At 42.9% G+C, this 19,404-nt stretch overlaps 1 protein-coding gene across 6 annotated transcripts in view; it reads left to right on the top strand.

Moving 5' to 3' along the window:
* Positions 1-15,982, top strand: part of DYNC1I2 (dynein cytoplasmic 1 intermediate chain 2) — a 151,113-nt gene extending 135,131 nt beyond the window's left edge. For all 6 annotated transcript variants that reach the window (XM_056533487.1, XM_056533488.1, XM_056533492.1 and 3 more), the window contains 2 exons: positions 3,301-3,426; positions 15,368-15,982. In XM_056533487.1, the coding sequence (XP_056389462.1) occupies positions 3,301-3,426; positions 15,368-15,481 (240 nt within the window). In that variant the 3' untranslated portion in view covers positions 15,482-15,982. The remainder of the gene's footprint in view (positions 1-3,300; positions 3,427-15,367) is intronic.
* Positions 15,983-19,404: the final 3,422 nt, after the last annotated feature.

Raw genomic sequence — 19,404 nt, forward strand, 5'->3', positions numbered from 1 at the left:
GGGGAAGAAGAGACGTCCGGAGCGTCAGGGACACCCTGGGGACGCAGCGACAGCAATGGACGGCGACATCCAGGGCAGCAGTGACGGGTCCGGAGCGGCGGGGACAGGTGAGTACGACTACCTATTCTTTCCATTGCACAGATCCCTCAACATACGATGGTTCGATGGATGGGACTTGATAAGCTTTGGTTAGCCCCTGTTCATCCGAACTCCCTTCTCTGTACACCCCTGCTGTCTTCCCCTTCTCTGGGTCCCCTCTTGGGCCCAATTACTTTTTCTCGATATGTTTGGGGTCACTGTTCTGTTAAGTTTAAACTGATGTCTTTTTCTTCCCCCATGCAGTCCTTCTTGTATCACCCTAATTTCCTATCTGGACTGACTTCTGGTATGGTGACGGACTGGGGTTCCTGGGGGCTTTTCTGTTGGGCTGATGTAGTGCATCTCCGCTCCCGTGCCCTCCTGCCCTTTGATCAGCTGATGTCTAGGAATGGTCTACCCTCCTCCGAGTGGTTCCATTATCTCCAACTTAGTCATTTTATGCTTTCTACTTTGGGGTTCACGGTTGTTTCTCGGCCTACGGGCTTTGAGCAACTGTGCCGTCGGGGGCCGCAGGTAAAGGGCCTCCTTTCTGCTATTTACTCCATTCTTAATTCTCCTTTGGGTGGCGCTGACTCTGCACACCGTTATATGGGCCATTAAGAGGATGTTTTGAATACTAGTATTACTCTTCCACAGTGGCGGGTGATTTGGGAGAGGGCCTCTAAGGCCTCAATTTGTGCAGCCTAGAAAGAAACCCAATTTAAAATGCTTTTGGGGTGGTACCATACACCTGAACTCCTTAACAGGCTGATCCCTTCTATCCCCACGCAATGCTACATTTCATATTTTTTGGTCTTGCCCATTCATAGCGGGATATCGGAGGACGGTGGCTCGTCTTTTGGCATCGGTGTTGGAAGTTTCTGTTCCCCTTGATCCCCTGGTGTACCTTCTTCACTTGTCTCCTAGGATCCTGACCAAAAAACATTTAGCCTTTTTATGCACATTGTTTAACGGCCAAGATGCTGATTGGTTAACACTGGAAGCAGACGCTCCCACCGACCGAGACTGAGCTTTTGTCCAGAGTCCGTGAGATCCGATCCTTTGAGTCCCTGACTGCTTCCATGAATAATACTATACCGCTCTTTCTCTCTGTTTGGGAACCGTGGGATCGTTTTACTGATCATCAGCCTCCAGGAGTCTGTTACCCTCCCCCCCCCTCTCTCTCCTTTCTCCTTGTGTGTCCCCCCCCCCCCTTTTCTTTGTTTTTCAGGTGTATTGGTTGTTGTCTTGTGTTTTTTATGTATGTCTTGAGTTCTATGTTATGGTGCTTTTTGCTCCTTTTTGGAGCTGTCCTCCATTCTCTGAATCTTCTCCTCCTCTTGTTTTTCATTCTCTCTTGGTCATAGGTTGTGGAGTTTAAATGCTATATGGGTGTTTTGAGTACTTTCTGCATTCCGCTCTGATTTGATTGCCTATTGTACAATTGGCCAGGTATGTTTTCCGGGGATACTTGGTTTTTCTTGAAGCTCTTTATGTGATGTGATTTTGTATTCTATTTTTGAAACTCTTTAATAAAAATTACAGTTTAAAGAAAAAGTCAAAATGAGGCTCAGAAGTGTGTGGCCTCCACGTGCCCTTATGACCTCCCTACAACGCCTGGGCATGCCCCTGATGAGGTGGTGGATGGTCTTCTGAGGGATGTCCTCCCAGACCTGGACTAAAGCATCCGCCAACTCCTGGACAGTCTGTGGTACAACGTGGCGTTGGTGGATGGAGCGAGACATGATGTCCCATATGTGCTCAATCTGATTCAGGTCTGGGGAATGGGCGGGCCAGTCCATACCATCAATGCAGGAACTGCTGACACACTCCAGCCACATGAATTCTAGCATTGTCTTGCATTAGGAGGAACCCAGGACCAACCACACTAGCATATGGTCTCACAAGGGGTCTGAGGATCTCATCTCTGTACCTAATGGCAGTCAGGCTACCTCTGGCAAGCACACGGAAGGCTGTGCAGCCCCCCAAAGAAATGCCACCCCCACACCATTACTGACCCACCGCCAAACCGGTCATGCCGGAGGATGTTGCAGGCAGCAGAACATTATCCTCTGCGTCTCCAGACTCGTGCCAGTCACGTGCTCAGTATGAACCTGCTTTCATCTGTGAAGAGCACAGGGTGCCAGTGGCGAATTTGCCAATCTTGGTGTTCTCTGACAAAGGCCAAAGGTCCTGCATGGTGTTGGGTTGTAAGCACAACCCCCACCTGTGGATGTCGGGCCCTCATGTAGTCTGTTTCTGACCGTTTGAGTGGACACATGCACATTTGTGGCCTGATGAAGGTCATTTTGCAGTGCTCCTCCTTGCACAAAGGCGGAGGTAGCGGTCCTGCTGCTAGGTTGTTGCCCTCCTACGGCCTCCTCCACATCTCCTGATGAACTGGCCTGTCTCCTGGTAGCCCTTCCATGCTCTGGACACTACGCTGACAGACACAGCAAACCACCTTGCGACAGCTCGCAGCTTGCATTGATGTGTCATCCCTGACGTGCTGCACTACCTGAGCCACTTGTGTGAGTTGTAGACTCTTTCATGTTACCACTAGAGTGAAAGCACCGCCAGCATTAAAAGGTGATCAAAACATCAGCCAGGAAGCATAGGAACTGAGAAGTGGTCTGTGGTCACCACCTGCATAACCACTCCTTTATAGGGGGTGTCTTGCTAATTGCCTATAATTTCCACCTATTGTCTGTTCCATTTGCACAACAGCATGTGAAATTGATTGTCAATCAGTGTTGCTTCCTGAGTGGACAGTGGGATTTCACAGAAGTGTCATTGACTTGGAGTTACATTGTGTTAAGTGTTCCCTTTAATTTTTTGAGCAGTGTACATTTGACTTCATGTAACAGCTAATCGCTGAGGGTTCTAGTAGCCAAACCTACTACAATTAGATGATCACCGGATCGGCTTCACATAAGAGTTGTCTTCAGCAGGGTGTTTCTGGGGTCTTTTACACCCTATTTGTGCCTTTTTGCAATAACTTTGCATGTTAATCGTGTGATCTTGATTTCTTCCTGTAGATTTTTTCGAAATTTGGTCCTGTTTAAAAAAACAAATAAAATAAAGTATTCAAAGGTTAATGTCCTTGTAAGTTTAAGGCATGTAGCATGCACTGTTCTGTACTCTGCCATTTCTGGATTGACAATATATTTGCTTTATGAGGGAAGATTCTCATGACTGCTTGTCTATCTTATCTTTAAACAGGTCCCTACCGCAAGCATTACAATTGAGGGGAACCCAGCTCTCAATCGGGTCAGATGGACTCATTCTGGTAAAGAGCTCGCTGTGGGAGACTCTGAAGGACAAATCTTAATCTATGATGTGGGAGAGGTATGTTATGTTCTGCCATCTTATTGGTGTTATGGGATGGGACTGTGACTACAAATGCATTGGTACAAAGCAGTGTACAGTTGCCACATTCATATTTTTGCCACCTTGTTCAGTGTTTTTGAGGTGTACAGTTTGCTAACTAATTTCTAACTTTAAAGGGGTATTCCAGGAAAAAACTTATATATCTCTACAGGCTCCAGAAAGTTAAACAGATTAGAAAATTACTTCTATTAAAAAATCTTAATCCTTTCAGTACTTATGAGCTTCTGAAGTTAAGGTTGTTCTTTTCTGTCTAAATCCTCTCTGATGACACCTGTCTCGGGAAACGCCCAGTTTAGAAGAGGTTTGCCATAGGGATTTGCTTCTAAACTGGGCGTTTCCCGAGACAGGTGTCATCAGAGAGGATTTAGACAGAAAAGAACAACCTTAACTTCAGAAGCTCATAAGTACTGAAAGGATTAAGATTTTTTTAATAGAAGTCATTTACAAATCTTTTTAACTTTCTGGAGCCAGTTGATATATAAAAAAAAGTTTTTCCCTGGAATATCCCTTTAACCCCTTCCTGCAAATGGACCTGTATATCGCATATCGCCAGACACCCGCGCAGCTGTCAGGAACAGAGCTGTGCTCCGATCCTGACAGTTAATCCTTTAAATGTTGTGGTCAATGTTACCGCAGCACTGATCGCCAGTGACAGAGGGAGGGAGCTCCCTCTGATCTCCAATGAGACCCTGCAATTCGATTGCGGGGTCTCATTGGTAGCAATGGAAACCAGGGACCTCCAAATGGCCCCTGGTTACCTGGCTGCGGAAGCCAATCAGGCTATGCCAGAGAAAAAGCCTGATCTGCTATGTGTATCAGAGAAACGCTGACAGCTGTCAGTGTTACACTGATAGGCATAATACACTGCAGTACAGATCTGTACTGCAATGTATTAGAAGTGTCAAGTCCCCTAGTGGGACAGTAAAATAAAGTAAAAAATAAAAAAAAATTAACAATTAATATAAATAATAAATAAATAAAAATAAACATACACAATTTCCCTTTCCCTCCCCCCAAAAAATGTTATACACATATTTGGTATCTCCGCATCCGTAACAACCCAAGCAATAAGAATATCACATTATTCAACCCGCACAATGAATGCCATAAAAAATTAATAAAAACCTTGCCAAATTTATGGCTTAATATCAGTGCCGCCTCTGTAAAACTAAAATAAAAAGTAAACAAAATGTCCCATGTACCCCAAAATGGTACCACTAAAAATGTCAACTCCTCACGGAATAATTTGCTATTACACAACATAATCGGTATGAAAATAAAAATAAATACACCTCTCAGAAAATAGCAATGCGCTTACAAGATTTTTTTTTTTTAATCAAAAAGTTTTTATAGTGTAAATGATAAACCATCAAATAAAGTACTTAAATGAGGTATCGCCATAATTGTACCAACCTGCAGAATAAAATCACCATGTCATTAACCACTTTAGGACCCAGGGCATACAGGTACGCCCTGACACCCTGGTACTTAAGGACCCAGGGCGTACCTTTATGCCCATTGGAATTCAGGTCCCCGCCGCAACAACCAGCATGCACAAACAGCCAAAGGGCATGCTGGGCGATGTATTAGTGTGCCTCCAACTGTTGCATAACTACAGCTCCCAGCATTCCCTTCGGCTGTCAAGGCATGCTGAGAGTTGTAGTTTTGCAACAGCTGAAGGCACACTGGTTGTGAAACAGTTTGTTACCTAACTCAGTGTTTCTCAACAGTATGCCTCCAGCTGTTGCAAACTACAAATCCCAGCATGCACTGATAGACCGAAAATGCTGGGAGTTGTAGTGATGCAACAGCCATAGGCACACTGGTTACGAAAAACTGAGTTAAGCAACAAACTGTGTTTTGCAACCAGTGTGCCTCCAGCTGTTGCATAACTGCAACTCCCAGCATGCATGGACAGCAAAAGGGCATGCTGAGAGTTGTACTTTTGCAAAAGCTGGAGGTTTCTCCTGAGTATGGAAATACCCCATATGTGGATGCAAAATGCTCTGCGGGCACGCAACATGGCTCAGAAGTGAGAGCGCACCATGTATATTTGAGGTTTAGATTGGTGATTTGCACAGGGGTGACTGAATTTACAGCGGTTCTGACATAAATGCAAAACAATAAATACCCACATGTGACCCCATTTTTGGAAACTACACCCCTCACGAAACGTAACAAGGGGTATAGTGAGCCTCAACACCCCACAGGTGTTTGACAAATTTTCGTTAAATTTGAATGTGAAAGGGGTCTCGGGGTTTCCCTCCGTGTACATTGTTGTTCCTTTTGGTATGCCTTATCTCCTTAGTGTTACTTACTGAGGCTCGCTGGGACCTCTGGGGAGCGTTGTTCTCTCTTTCTGTTCTCTCGCCATGTTGGCGATGTTTGTTATTACTATTTGCAACAACTTAAATAAATACTTTTTTTTTTTTTTTAAGTTGGATGTTAAAATGAAAAAACTTTTTTTTCACTAAAATGCTGGTGTTACCCTACATTTTTCATTTTCACAAGGGAAAATAGGAAAAAAAAAAGCCTCCCAAAATTTGTAGCCCCATTTCTTCTGAGTATGGAAATACCCCATATCTGGATTTAAAGTGCTCTGTGGGCGAACTACAATGCTCAGAAGAGAAGGAGCTCCATTGGGCTTTTGGAGAGAGAATGTGTCCGAAATTGAAGGCCACGTGTGTTTACAAAGCCCCCCATAATGCCTGAACAGTGGACCCCTCCCACATGTGACCCTATTTTGGAAATTTGGAATTTAATATGATTTTTTCGAAGGCGAGGAGGAAAAAACGAAAACTTTAAAAATAAAATTGTCTTAGTCCTTAAGGGGTTAATGTCATTTTGAATACTTTGAGGGTGCAGTTTTTATAATTGGGTCATTTATAGGGGATTTCTAATATGAAGGCCCTTTAAATCCACTTCAAAACTGAACTGGTCCCTGAAAACTTCAGATTTTGAAAATTTTGTGGAAAATTGCTGCCGAACTTTGAAGCCCTCTGATGTCTTCCAAATGTAAAAACCTGTCAACTTTATGATGCAAATGTAAAGTCTTCCTATTGTATTGGGATGTAGATTTTCCTTACAAACAGAGAGTTTCAAAGTAAAAAAAAAAGCCAAATTTTCAAATTTTTCATCAAGAAATGATGCAAGTATTGACAAAAATTTGTAGAATTTGTCACGAAAAAACTATCTCTGAATCAGAATGAAAAATAAAAGCATCTCAGAGTTATTAATGCTTAAAGTGTCAGTGGTCAGATGTGCAAAAAATGTCCGAGTCCTTAAGGTGAAAATGGCCTGGGTACTTAAGGGGTTAATACTGAATGGTGAACACCGTAAGAAAAAAGAAATCTTGCCAAAATGACTGCCTTTTGGTAATCCCGCCTCACTAAAAATGTAATAAGTGATCAAAATGTCAGACATACCCCAAAATAGTACTATTCAAAACCGCTACTTATCCCGCAAAAAGTAAGCCCTCACACTGCTCTATTGGTGGAAAAATAAAAATGTTACAAATCTTAGAATAGGGTGACACTAACTAAATAAAAAATAGGAAGACCCAAAATCCACACGGTGCTCCGTAATGTCTGAGGCCTGTATGTGAGTCATGTAGCGTACAAGGGCCTCATATGGGATATTTCTAAATATGTCAGAATTAGGGGAATAAATAATGAGTTGTATTTCCCTGTCAGCACCTGCTGTGTTGCAGAAAAAAATGGCATATTTGCAAAAATAAATTTGATTTTTGAATTCCACTTTGCTTTAATTTCTGTGAAACACCTAAACGGTAATAAACTTCCCAAATGTCATTTAAAAATTACATTGAAGGGTGCAGTTTTCAGAGTGGGGTGGTTTATAGGGGGTTCTTACATACAGGCCCCTCAAAGTCACTTCAGAACTGAACTGGTCCATAAAAAAAATCTGCTTTTGAAATGTTCTCTATTATTTTGAAAATTGCTGCCAGACTTAACGTCCTAAAAAAATAAAACAACTTTTAACAAATGATGCCAACATAAAGTAGACATATTGTAAATGTGACTTAATAACTAATTTATGTTGTGCGACTATCTTTCTTAACCCCTTAAGGACTGAGGGCGTATGGGTACACCTGTGGGAATTTCGGTCCCCGCCACTAGCCGGTCGAGGACCGGACCAGGATGCCTGCTAAAGTCACTAAAGTCAGCAGGTATCCCGTTCAAATGCCGGGGGGGGGGGGGGGGTTTCTGAGGGAGTCAATTCAGATTGGCGATTTGCAGCGATTCCGGGATGATCGGGTCTCTGGTGACCCGATAGCCTGGAAAATAGGGATGATTGGAGATATCAGAGACACCATCGATCATCGTGAAGGATAGGAGCGAGGTGGCATTGATGCCACCTCCTCCTATCCCTGCCATTGGTCTGCTAGGACTAACCGACCAATGGCAGTTGGGAGCGTGGGGGTTACTGTTGAAATCCCCGCTCTGCTCCCCTCGGTGTCGGACAGAGCGGGGGGGGGGGATTGCGGCTGTTACCGGCAATCGTGGCGGGATCGGTGGCAGTGAGGAGACGGCGGCGGAGCAGCGGTGGAGGCAGCAGTGAAGATCAGTGGTAAGTGATTTTCACTGCTGCCTTCTAGGAGTTGCCAAACTACAACTTCCAGCATGCTAGGAGTTGTAGTTTTGCAACATCTGGAGCGCCACAGTTTGGAGACCACTATACAGTGGTGCCCAAGCTGTAGCCCTACAGATGATGCAAAACTATAACTCCAAGCATGCCCAGGCATGCTTGGAGTTGTAGTTCTGTAACATCTGACTCTTCAGATGTTGCAGAACTAAAACTACCAGCATGCCTGGACTGTCTCAGCATGCTGGGCGTTGTAGTTTTTCAACATTTTGCAAAGCTACAACTCCCTGCATGATGAGACTGTCTAGGCATGCTGGGAGTTGTAGTTCGGCAACATGTGGCCCTTCAGATGTTGCCGAACTACAACTCCCAGCATGCCTGGGCAGTCTGGGCATGCTTGGAGTTATAGTTTCGCAACATCTGTAGGGCTACAGTTTGGACACCACTACACAGTGGTCTCCAAACTGTTCTCCTCCAGTTGCATAACTACAACTCCCAACATGCCCTTTGGCTGTTTGGGCATGCTGGGAGCTGTACTTTTGCAACAACCGTGTGCCTCCAGCACCATTGGGCTTTTGGAGAGAGAATGTCTGGAATTGAAGGCCATGTGTGTTTACAAAGCCCCCCGTGGTGCCAGGTGCCATGTGAGCCCATTTTGGAAACTACACCCCTCAAGGAATGTAGTAAGGGGTGAAGTGCGCATTTACACCCCACAGGTGTCTGACAGATTTTTGGAACAATGTAATTTTTCATTTGCACAGCCCACTGTTCCAAAGATCTGTCAAATGCCAGTGGGGTGTAAATTGCTCACAGCACCCCTTATTAAATTCTGTGAGGGGTGTAGTTTCCAAAATGGGGTCACATGTGGGGGGTTTCTGCTGTTCTGGCACTATGGATGGTTTGTAAATGCACGTGGCCCCCGACTTCAACTTCAGCAAAATTCTCTCTCCAAAAGTCCAATGGCGCTCCTTCTGTTCTGAGACCTGTAGTGCACCAGCAGAGCACTTAACGTCCACATATGGGGCGTTTTCTTAACCGGGAGAAATTGGGCTTAAAATTGTGGAGTCCATTTTCTCCTATTACACCATGTGAAAATGAAAAGTTTGGAGTAACGCCATCATTTTAGTGTTAAAAATCTAAATTTTACCTTTTCAGCCCACTGTTCAAAAAATCTGTGAGGTGTAAGTACTCACTATAACCCTTGTTACGTTCCTGGATAGGTCTAGTTTCGAAAATGGTGTCACATGTGTTTTTTTTTTTTTGCTTTTCTGGCATCATGGGAGGTTTGTAAATGCACATGGCCCCCGACTTCAATTTCAGCTAAATTCTCTCTCCAAAAGTCCAAAGGCACTCCTTCTGTTCTGAGGCCTGAAGTGTGCCAGCAGATCATTTAACGTCCACATATGGGACATTTTCTTAATCAGTAGAAATTGGGCTTCACATTTTGGGGTCCATTTTCTCCTATTACCCCTTGTGATAAAGAAACATTTGGGGTAACACCATCATTTTATTGTCAAAAATAAAATTCCATTTTCACGTCCAACTTCAATGCAAAGTCGTCAAACACCTGTAAGGTGTTAAGGCTCACTATACCCCTTTTTAATTTCCTTGAGGGGTGTAGTTTCCAAAATAGTATTCAATGTGGGGGTTATTTTGCTCTTCTGGCACCATGAGGGCTTCCTAAATGCAACATGGCCCCCAAAAACCATGACAGCAAAATTTGTTTTAAAAAATCCCACAGTTGCTCTTTCCCTCTTGAGCCATGTTGTGAGCCCACAGAGCACTTTATGTCAACATATGAGATATTTCCATACTCGAGATAAATTGGGCTACAAATTTTGGGGTGCTTTTTCACCTTATACCACTTTAAAAAATTTAAAAAAAATGGAGCTACAAGAACATGTTAGTGTAAAAAATGCAGATTTCGATTTTTCTCCTCCACTTTGCTGCTTTTCTTTTGAAACAATTAAAGGGTTTACAAACTTTCTGAATGTCATTTTTAATACTTTCAGGGGTGCAGTTTCTATAATGGGGTAATTTATGAGGTATTTCTCACAGAAAGGCCCCTCAAATCCACTTCAAACTTAACTGGTCCCTGAAAAATTCAGATTTTTTTTATTTTCTGAAAATTTTTTAAAATTGCTGCTATACTTTGAAGCCCTCTAATGTCTTCAAAAAGTAAAAACATGTCAACTTTCTGATGCCAACATGAAGTAGACATATTGTATATGTGAATCAATATATAATTTATTTGGAATATCCATTTTCCTTACAAGCAGAGAGTTTCAAAGTTAGTTTCAAAGTCATGAAATTTTGGGATTTTTTACCAAGAAAGGATGCAAGTAACGACGAAAATTTATCACTATGTTAAAGTACAATATGTCATGAAAAAACTCTCAAAATCAGAATGATCTGTAAAAGCATCCCAGAGTTATTAATACATAAAGTGACAGTGGTCAGAATTGTAAAAAAAAAAAAAAAGGGCTCTGTCCTTAAGGGGTTAAAAGTAGAGAATCTGGAATTTTTCAAACAATAATGATGAATTTATTTACCAAAATTTACCACTAACATTAAGTACAATTTGTCATGAAAAAAACTGTCTCAGAATCACTCTGATAAGTTAGTGTCCTGAACATGGTGGAACAGGTCGGATTTGAAAAATGGGCCTTGGTCATTAAGGCCAAAATTGGCCCGGTCCTGAAGCGGTTAAAACAAGGGGTTCTTATCTGCTGAGACATTCTATGTTTATATGAGTTCAGCTTTGACATACAAAGCTTTATCATTTACATTTTTAATATTTGAAAAGAGAGCTCGGACAAAGATGCACTGATACTTTGTTACACTTTTCATGAAAGTTGTGCTGCACTCTATTTCACCTGTGTGAAGTTGGCACCCCATGTTCGCAAAAGCTGAATATGAATGCACCATTCGTTTGTGCTGCGTTTGTGCCACAGAAATGAGCGTTTGTGTTGGTTCGGTTCCTGAGTTATTGCGCGTTAGATCTTTATGAAGCCCCGCCCACCTTCCACCCCATGAAGTCAAAATTAAAAAACAAATACACCATTTGTTTGTGCTGGTTTGTGCCGTAAAAATTTCCGTTTGCGCCGCTTTGGTTTCCGAGATATTGTGCGCTTGATTTTCTGAAACCCCGCCCACTTTCCACCCCATGAAGTAAAAATTCAAAAACAAATATACAATTTGTTCATGCTGCGTTTGTGCTGCAAAAAGGAACGTTTGTGCTTCTTTGGTTTCCGAGATATTGTGCGCGCCATATGTGGGAACCCCGCCCACTTTCCACCCCATGTTATCAAAATGTAAAAACAAATACACCATTCGTTAGGTTTGTGCCGCAGAAATGAGCGTTTGTGCCGGTTCGGTTCCAGAGATATTGCGTGTTAGATTTTTATGAAGCCCCGCCCACCTTTCACCCCATGAAGTCAAAATTCCAAAACAAATACACCATTCGTTTGTGCTGCGCTTGTGCTGGTTTGTGCCGCAAAAATGAACGTTTGCTCCTCTTTGGTTTCTGAGATCAGAGAAGTTAATTTAGCATTATGGGATTAACGTAGCAATATATGATTTATTATAATATACACACAGTTATTACTACATATTACTACAGAGGTGGAAATGTCTGTATGTGCGTCTGTATGATGTCATAGGGATGTCATAGAGACGTCATAGGGAGGTCATAGGGATGCACAGGTTCAAACAGAGGAATTTCTGACTGGAATTCCGGTCGGAAATTCTGGTGCGGTGCAATAGAATTCCGCTGCCCAGCGCACACTGCAGAATTTCACTGTCCCCTGCTAAAATTCTGCCAGCGGAAGCTGAAAAAAGAATGAACGTGCTCATTCTTTTGGCGAAATTCCACCTGCGATGTGGGGACGGCAATGTACGTACGGTTCTAGCGCCAACAGAATTCAGTCAGCGCTCGCCGCACCCTGTATCTAAAATCCGGCCAGAAATTCCTTGAACGTGGCCTTAGGATACCACTGGGGCCAGCATAGGTAACTACCGTATAACTCGCACTGCAATCCATGGCCACCAAACACCAAGTGGTGATGTCAATGGTCATTGCATATTTAGCTCAGGGCAATTGAGCTCAGAAATTCTTTAGTTTGAACACACCCATAGTGTCTGTCCACACTTTCTATTTATTCATTTTGCAGTTACATCACATAAGTTTTGGTTTGGGCTCCTTCACATCCATCAAAAAAGAATGACTGCAACCATCAACAGCACTAGTGCTTGACTGTAGAGGTTATAAAGCCAGGAGTACCCTGACCTTGTTCCCCAGTTATGGCGTAAACTCTTGTACAGCCCCTCCAGGGTCAGTGGTCTGGTGTCAGGCTTCTGAAAAAGGTGGAGGCAAAGCTATCCCCATTCAACAGCTAAAGAGAGGGGAGAATGCGCTCCATGTGCGGGATCAGTAGATCATGTTAGTGGGGGGAGGGGAAGGTATTCCCAAGCCGCTTACCAAAGCAGGTTGTGCGCCCACACACAAAAAGGTCTAGCGTGTAATAGTTGGATAGGTCCTCTGCAGCCCTCCTCAAACGAAAATGGAACAGTGGTGAAAGACCGTAGAATCAGGAGTTTGTCCAGCGCAGAAAGGAACCGTCAGGGAGCAGAATAAAATCAAGGGATTTAGTAAATGCAACGCGTAACGCGTTGCATTTAATAAATCCCTTGATTTTATCCTGCTCCCTGACGGTTCCTTTCTGCGCCGGACAAACTCCTGATTCTACGGTCTTTCACCCCCATTCAACAGCTGAGAGTATCAACTAATGCTGCTCAGCCAATAACCTCCATTGTGTATAGTAAAATGTACACAGAGTGGACATTGGCAATTACAGAATGCTCGTCCCTATGACGTCCCTGACATCTCTGACACTGAAGTCCCTGAGGTCCCTATGACGTCTCTATGACATCTGACACTATGATGTCCCTATGACATCTCTGACTCTATGACATCCCTATGACATCTCTGAAACTATGACATCCCTATGACATCCCTATGACATCCCTATGACATCTCTGACACTGACATCCCTATGACGTCTCTATGACATCCCTATGACATCCCTATGACATCTCTGACACTGACATCCCTATGACGTCTCTATGACATCCCTATGACAGCCCTATGACAGCCCTATGACGTCCCTATGACGTCTCTTTGATATCTCTGACACTATGACATCCCTAGGACGTCTCTATGACATCATACAGATGCACATACAGACATTTCCACCTCTGTAGTAATATGTAGTAATAACTGTGTGAAGATCATAATAAATCATATATTGTTAATCCCATAATGCTAAATTAACTTCTCTGATCTCAGAAATCAAAGCGGCGCAAACGCTCATTTTTGCAGCACAAACCAGCACAAACGAATGGTGTATTTGTTTTGGAATTTTGACTTCATCGGGGGGAAGGTGGGCGGGGCTTCATACAAATCTAACACGCAATATCTCTGGAACCAAACCGGCACAAACGCTCATTTCTGCGGCACAAACCAGCACAAACGCAGCACTAATGAATGGTGTATTTGTTTTTACATTTTGACAACATGGGGTGGAAAGTGGGCGGGGTTTCAGCAAATCAAGCGCACAATATCTCGGAAACCAAACTGGCGCAAACGTTCATTTTTTGCAGCACAAACGCAGCACAAACAAATGGTGTATTTGTTTTGGAATTTTGACTTCATGGGGTGGAAAGTGGGCGGGGCTTCATAAAAATCTAACTCTCAATATCTCAGGAACCGAACCGGCACAAACGCTCATTTCTGCAGCACAAACCAGCAAAAACGCAGCAATAACGAATGGTGTATTTGTTTTTGAATTTTAACAACATGGGGTGGAAAGTGGGCGGGGTTTCAGCAAATTAAGTGCACAATATTTCGGAAACTAAAGCGACGCAAACGTTCATTTTTGCGGCACAAACCAGCACAAACGCAGCACAAACAAATAGTGTATTTGTTTTGTAATTTTTACTTCATGGGGTGGAAAGTGGGCGGGGTTTCATAAAAATCTAATGCGCAATAACTCAGGAACCAAACTGGCACAAACGCTCATTTCTGCAGCACAAACGAAGGGTGCATTCATATTCAGCTTTTGCGAACATGGGGTGCCAACTTCACACAGGTCTCTATTTCCCATGCTCCCATAGACAATGAATGTACCAGTGGTGTGTATACACAACCTACTGCTCCATTTCAATGAAAGATTGGGTCCCTTTTCTTGAGATCTTGGGGGAGTCCCAGCATTTGACCCTCCAGAGTCAGATACTTGCAGATAGGGGATAAGTGTTATATGTTAGAATACCCCTTTACAGTAGTGTTGTTTGATTTCAAAGGTGTATTGTATGTTAGCCATGATAAAGAAACTGGTAGCAACTATTTCATATATCTCTCTCAATAAAGACTGAGGGAGATTTATCAAACCTGTTCAGAGAAAAAGTTGCTGAGTTGCCCATAGCAACCAATCAGATCACTTCTTTCATTTAAAAAAAAAAGGCCTCTGCAAAATTAAAAAATCAATCTGATTAGTTGCTATGGGCAACTGGGCAACTTTTCCACTGGAAAGGTTTTGATGAATCTCCCCCTGTATTTTTATAACTCACAAATAGAGAAACAGAACATGGCCGCACATCCACAACTTGTACTATGATCTAATTGCTTCTCAGTATGATTTCAAAAACAGGTTATTAGTGTACCTTTTGATCAAAACATGCAAGCCCACTCGCCACATGAAGGCCGTCTGATAAAAGTGGGTCCCTAAAGGAACACTGGCATAGCGCTGGGTGGTGACCACCACCACTGCAACAGCAAGCCCACAAGGGGAATGACCCAGTGGCCACGCACACCCACTTCTGTCCAACCGAGCCCCCGGCTCTGCACCACACCACCCTGCAGACAAAGCACCACCGCAACAATAGCCCTTGTAGAGCACCAAACCAGCGTGAACACCTACCATGTGCTCCTTGTCAGAGGGTTGGGAGAATGCTAATAGGAAACTCGTATGCAGTCTCCTGCTGATTAACAAATGCTTGAGCCGAATGGGTGGCGTGCTGGCCATGGAAAAACTAAATAAATGAGGGGACCGAATACAAATGTAACTCACAAATAGAGAAACAGAGGATGGCCGCACATCTATAACTTGCACTATGATCTAATTACGTCTCAGCATAATTTCATAAACTAACAGGTTGTTATTGTACCTTTTGATCAAAATGTGCAAGCCTCTAGTATGTACATTTTATATATATATATATATTTCCTTGTACTTCTCAGCAAATTGCCGTGCCCCGAAATGACGAATGGACCCGCTTTGCAAGGACACTCGCAGAAATCAACGCCAACAGGGCTGACGCAGAGGAGGAGGCTGCAAACCGCATTCCAGGCTAAATCTATACTATTGTGTGATGTCGGGGACAGCCGCACTGACCTAATATGCCCTCCAGAGCTATAGCATGTATCTGTTCAAAAGATAATTTAAGAAGCCGTATGTGGGTAGGATCTGTGGACTACGATATTTTATAAACTTCATTGCAACCAAATGCAGTGTCCCTTTTTATTTGTACCTCCACGTCTGTCCTCCTGTCCTCCCTTTTCTATGTGTAATAATAGTTTGCCTCTAGCTGACTGGTATACCCTTTTACTCACGGACAAGCTGGCCCATGTATTTCCAGTTTTTAAAGAAAATCCATCTACCTTACTAATGTAAATCATATTTTTTAACTCAAAGCCTAACCCCTCAGGATAGCACTATTGTTAGGGCTGTGTATGTGCACAATGGTTTACCATGGTTTCAGCACTTACAACAATCTACCGCATGCAGTGGACACTTTTATGTTAATACCTTTACCTAGTCTGCCATTTTATTAAAGGAAAATGTTTCTAACTTGAGATTTCCAATGACTTGTCTCGTGTTTTGTCTGGTACATTCAGTAAAGACCAATAGATTTCTGTACAAGTATACGCTTGGTATTTTCTTGCTGGTGATCCCTTGGTCGTAATAATAATATTGTACAGCACATTGTATAATGCGGTCCTCCAGATGTTGCAAAATTTGCTAAAGTTTTGCAACATCAGGAGGGCCACAGTTTGAGACCACTAGTATAAAGCAGTGACATAATTCATATTGTAGCCTTTTATAGGAAATACACCAGCTAAAACGTGAACAAACATAAGGGGTATTGGTTACAGCTAACTCTTATAGTGGGGGAAAAAGTATATAGTCATAGAATAAAGTCATTGTCATAGAATAAAAAAATATGGCTCTCTGAAAGAGAGGAGGAAACACAAAAAATTTAAATGTCTTCATCCGGCTGTCTCTAGATACAGTGGGGAAAAAAGTATTTAGCCATAGAATAAAGTCATTGTCATAGAATAAAAAAATATGGCTCTCTGAAAGAGAGGAGGAAACACCAAAAATTTAAATGTCTTCATCCGGCTGTCTCTAGATACAGTGGGGAAAAAAGTATTTAGTCAGCCACCAATTGTGCAAGTTCTCCCACTTAAAAAGATGAGAGAGGCCTGTAATTTTCATCATAGGTATACCTCAACTATGAGACATAATGAGAAAAAAAATCCATAAAATCACATTGTTTGGTTTTTAAATAATTTATTTGCGAATTATGGTGGAAAATAAGTATTTGGTAACCTACAAACAAGCAAGATTTCTGTCTCTCACAGACATGTTACCTGTATTAATGGCACCTGTTTGAACTTATCAGTATAAAAGACACCTGTCCACTACCTCACAGTCACACTCTTAACTCCACTATGGCCAAGACCAACTATGGCCAAGTCGAAGGACACCAGAAACAAAATTGTAGCCCTGCACCAGGCAGGGAAGACTGGATCTGCAATAAGCTAGCAGCTTGGTGTGAAGAAATCAACTGTGGGAGCAATTATTAGAAAATGGAAGACATACAAGACCGCTGCTAATCTCCTTCGATCTGGGGCTCCACGCAACATCTCACCCACTGGTGTCAAAATGATCACAAGAACGGCGAGCAAAAATCCAAGAATCACACGGGAGGGAACCTAGTGAATGACCTGCAGAGAGCTGGGACCAAAGTAACAAAGGCTACTATCAGTAACACACTACGCCGCCAGGGACTCAAATCATGCAGTGCCAGACATGTCCCCCTGTTTAAGCCAGTACATGTCCGGGCTTGTCTGAAGTTTGCTAAAGAGCATTTGAATGATCCAGAAGAGGATTGGGAGAATGTCATATGGTCAGATGAAACCAAAGAACAACTTTTTGGTAAAATCTCAACTCGTCGTGTTTGGAGGAGAAAGAATGCTGAGTTACATAGTTACATAGTTAGTATGGTTGAAAAAAGACATACGTCCATCAAGTTCAACCAGGAAATTGAAGGGAAGGGTGTAAGGGGATAAGGGAAAGGGATGTAGTTTTATAATTCTGCATAAGCATTAATGTTATTTTGTTCCAGGAATGTATCTAACCCTGTTTTAAAGCTGTTAATTGTTCCTGCTGTGACCAGTTCCTGAGGTAGACCGTTCCATAAAGTCACAGTCCTCACGGTAAAGAAGGCGTGTCGCCCCTTTAGACTAAACCTTTTCTTCTCCAGACGGAGGGAGTGCCCCCTCGTCCTTTGGTGGGGTTTAACCTGGAACAGTTTTTCTCCATATTTTTTGTATGGGCCATTTATATACTTATATACGTTTATCATATCCCCCCTTAAACGTCTCTTCTCAAGACTAAACAATTGTAACTCCTTTAATCGCTCCTCATAGCTAAGATGTTCCATGCCCCATATTAGTTTAGTCGCGTGTCTCTGCACCCTTTCCAACTCCGCAGTGTCCCTTTTATGAACAGGCGACCAAAACTGAACAGCATATTCCAGGTGAGGCCGTACCAATGCTTTATAAAGGGGGAGTATTATGTCCCTGTCCCTCGAGTCCATGTCTCTTTTTATACATGACAATATCCTGCCGGCTTTGGAAGCAGCAGCCTGACATTGCATGCTATTCTGTAGTCTGTGATCTACAAGTACACCCAGATCCTTCTCTACCAGTGACTCTGCCAGTTTAATCCCCCCTAAGACATACGATGCATGCATGTTCTTAGTACCCAGATGCATAACTTTACATTTATCCACATTGAACCTCATTTGCCAAGTGGATGCCCAGACACTGTCTATCCAAGTCATCTTGTAACTTATTCACATCCTCTATAGACTGTACGGTGCTACAAAGCTTGGTGTCATCTGCAAAGATAGAAACAGAGCTGTTAATACCATCCTCTATATCATTGATAAATAAATTAAACAGCGGGCCCAGTACAGAACCTTGGGGTACACCACTAATAACCGGGGACCAATCAGAGTACGAATCATAGACCACCGGTCTCTGGGTACGATCCATGAGCCAGTGTTCAATCCAGTTACAAACTAAAGTTTCCAAGCCCAAGGACCTTATCTTACCTGTCAGACGTCTGTGAGGGACAGTATCAAACGCTTTGGCAAAATCCAGAAACACTATATCCACAGCCATTCCTCTGTCAAGGCTTCTACTCACCTCTTCATAAAAGCAAATTAGATTGGTATGACAACTTCTATCCTTAGTAAACCCATGCTGGCTATCACTTATAATACTATTATCCCCTATGTATTCCTGTATGTAATCCCTTATAAGTCCTTCAAACAATTTACCCGCAATGCACGTTAGACTTACCGGTCTATAATTGCCTGGCGAAGACCTAGAGCCCTTCTTGAAGATTGGTACCACATTCGCCTTGCGCCAGTCCCTTGGCACAATACCAGACACCAGAGAATCTCTAAATATCATGAAAAAGGGTACAGATATTACTGAACTTACCTCTCTAAGAACTCTTGGGTGTAGTCCATCCGGCCCTGGAGATTTGCTTACATTTACTTTACTTAACTTACCTTGTACCATCTCTACATTAAGCCAGTTCAGTACATTACATGATGTGTTACCAGCACTGACCTGGCCAATGTCAGCTCCTTTTTCCATAGTGTATACAGAACTAAAGAACCCAAAGAACACCATACCTACTGTGAAGCATGGGGGTGGAAACATCAGCATTAAAGATGAAACGTGGCTGGGTCTTTCAGCATGACAATGATCCCAAATACACCGCCCGGGCAATGAAGCAGTGGCTTCGTTAGAAGCATTTCAAGGTCCGGGAGTGGCCTAGCCAGTCCAAAACATCACTGTTCTAGAGGAGATCTGCATGGAGGAATGGGCCAAAATACCAGCAACAGTGTGTGAAAACCTTGTGAAGACTTTGACTTTGAAAACGTTTGACCTCTGTCATTGCCAACAAAGGGTAT

Source organism: Hyla sarda, chromosome 8 (assembly GCF_029499605.1).
Source record: "Hyla sarda isolate aHylSar1 chromosome 8, aHylSar1.hap1, whole genome shotgun sequence".
Classification (NCBI taxonomy): Eukaryota; Metazoa; Chordata; class Amphibia; order Anura; family Hylidae; genus Hyla; species Hyla sarda.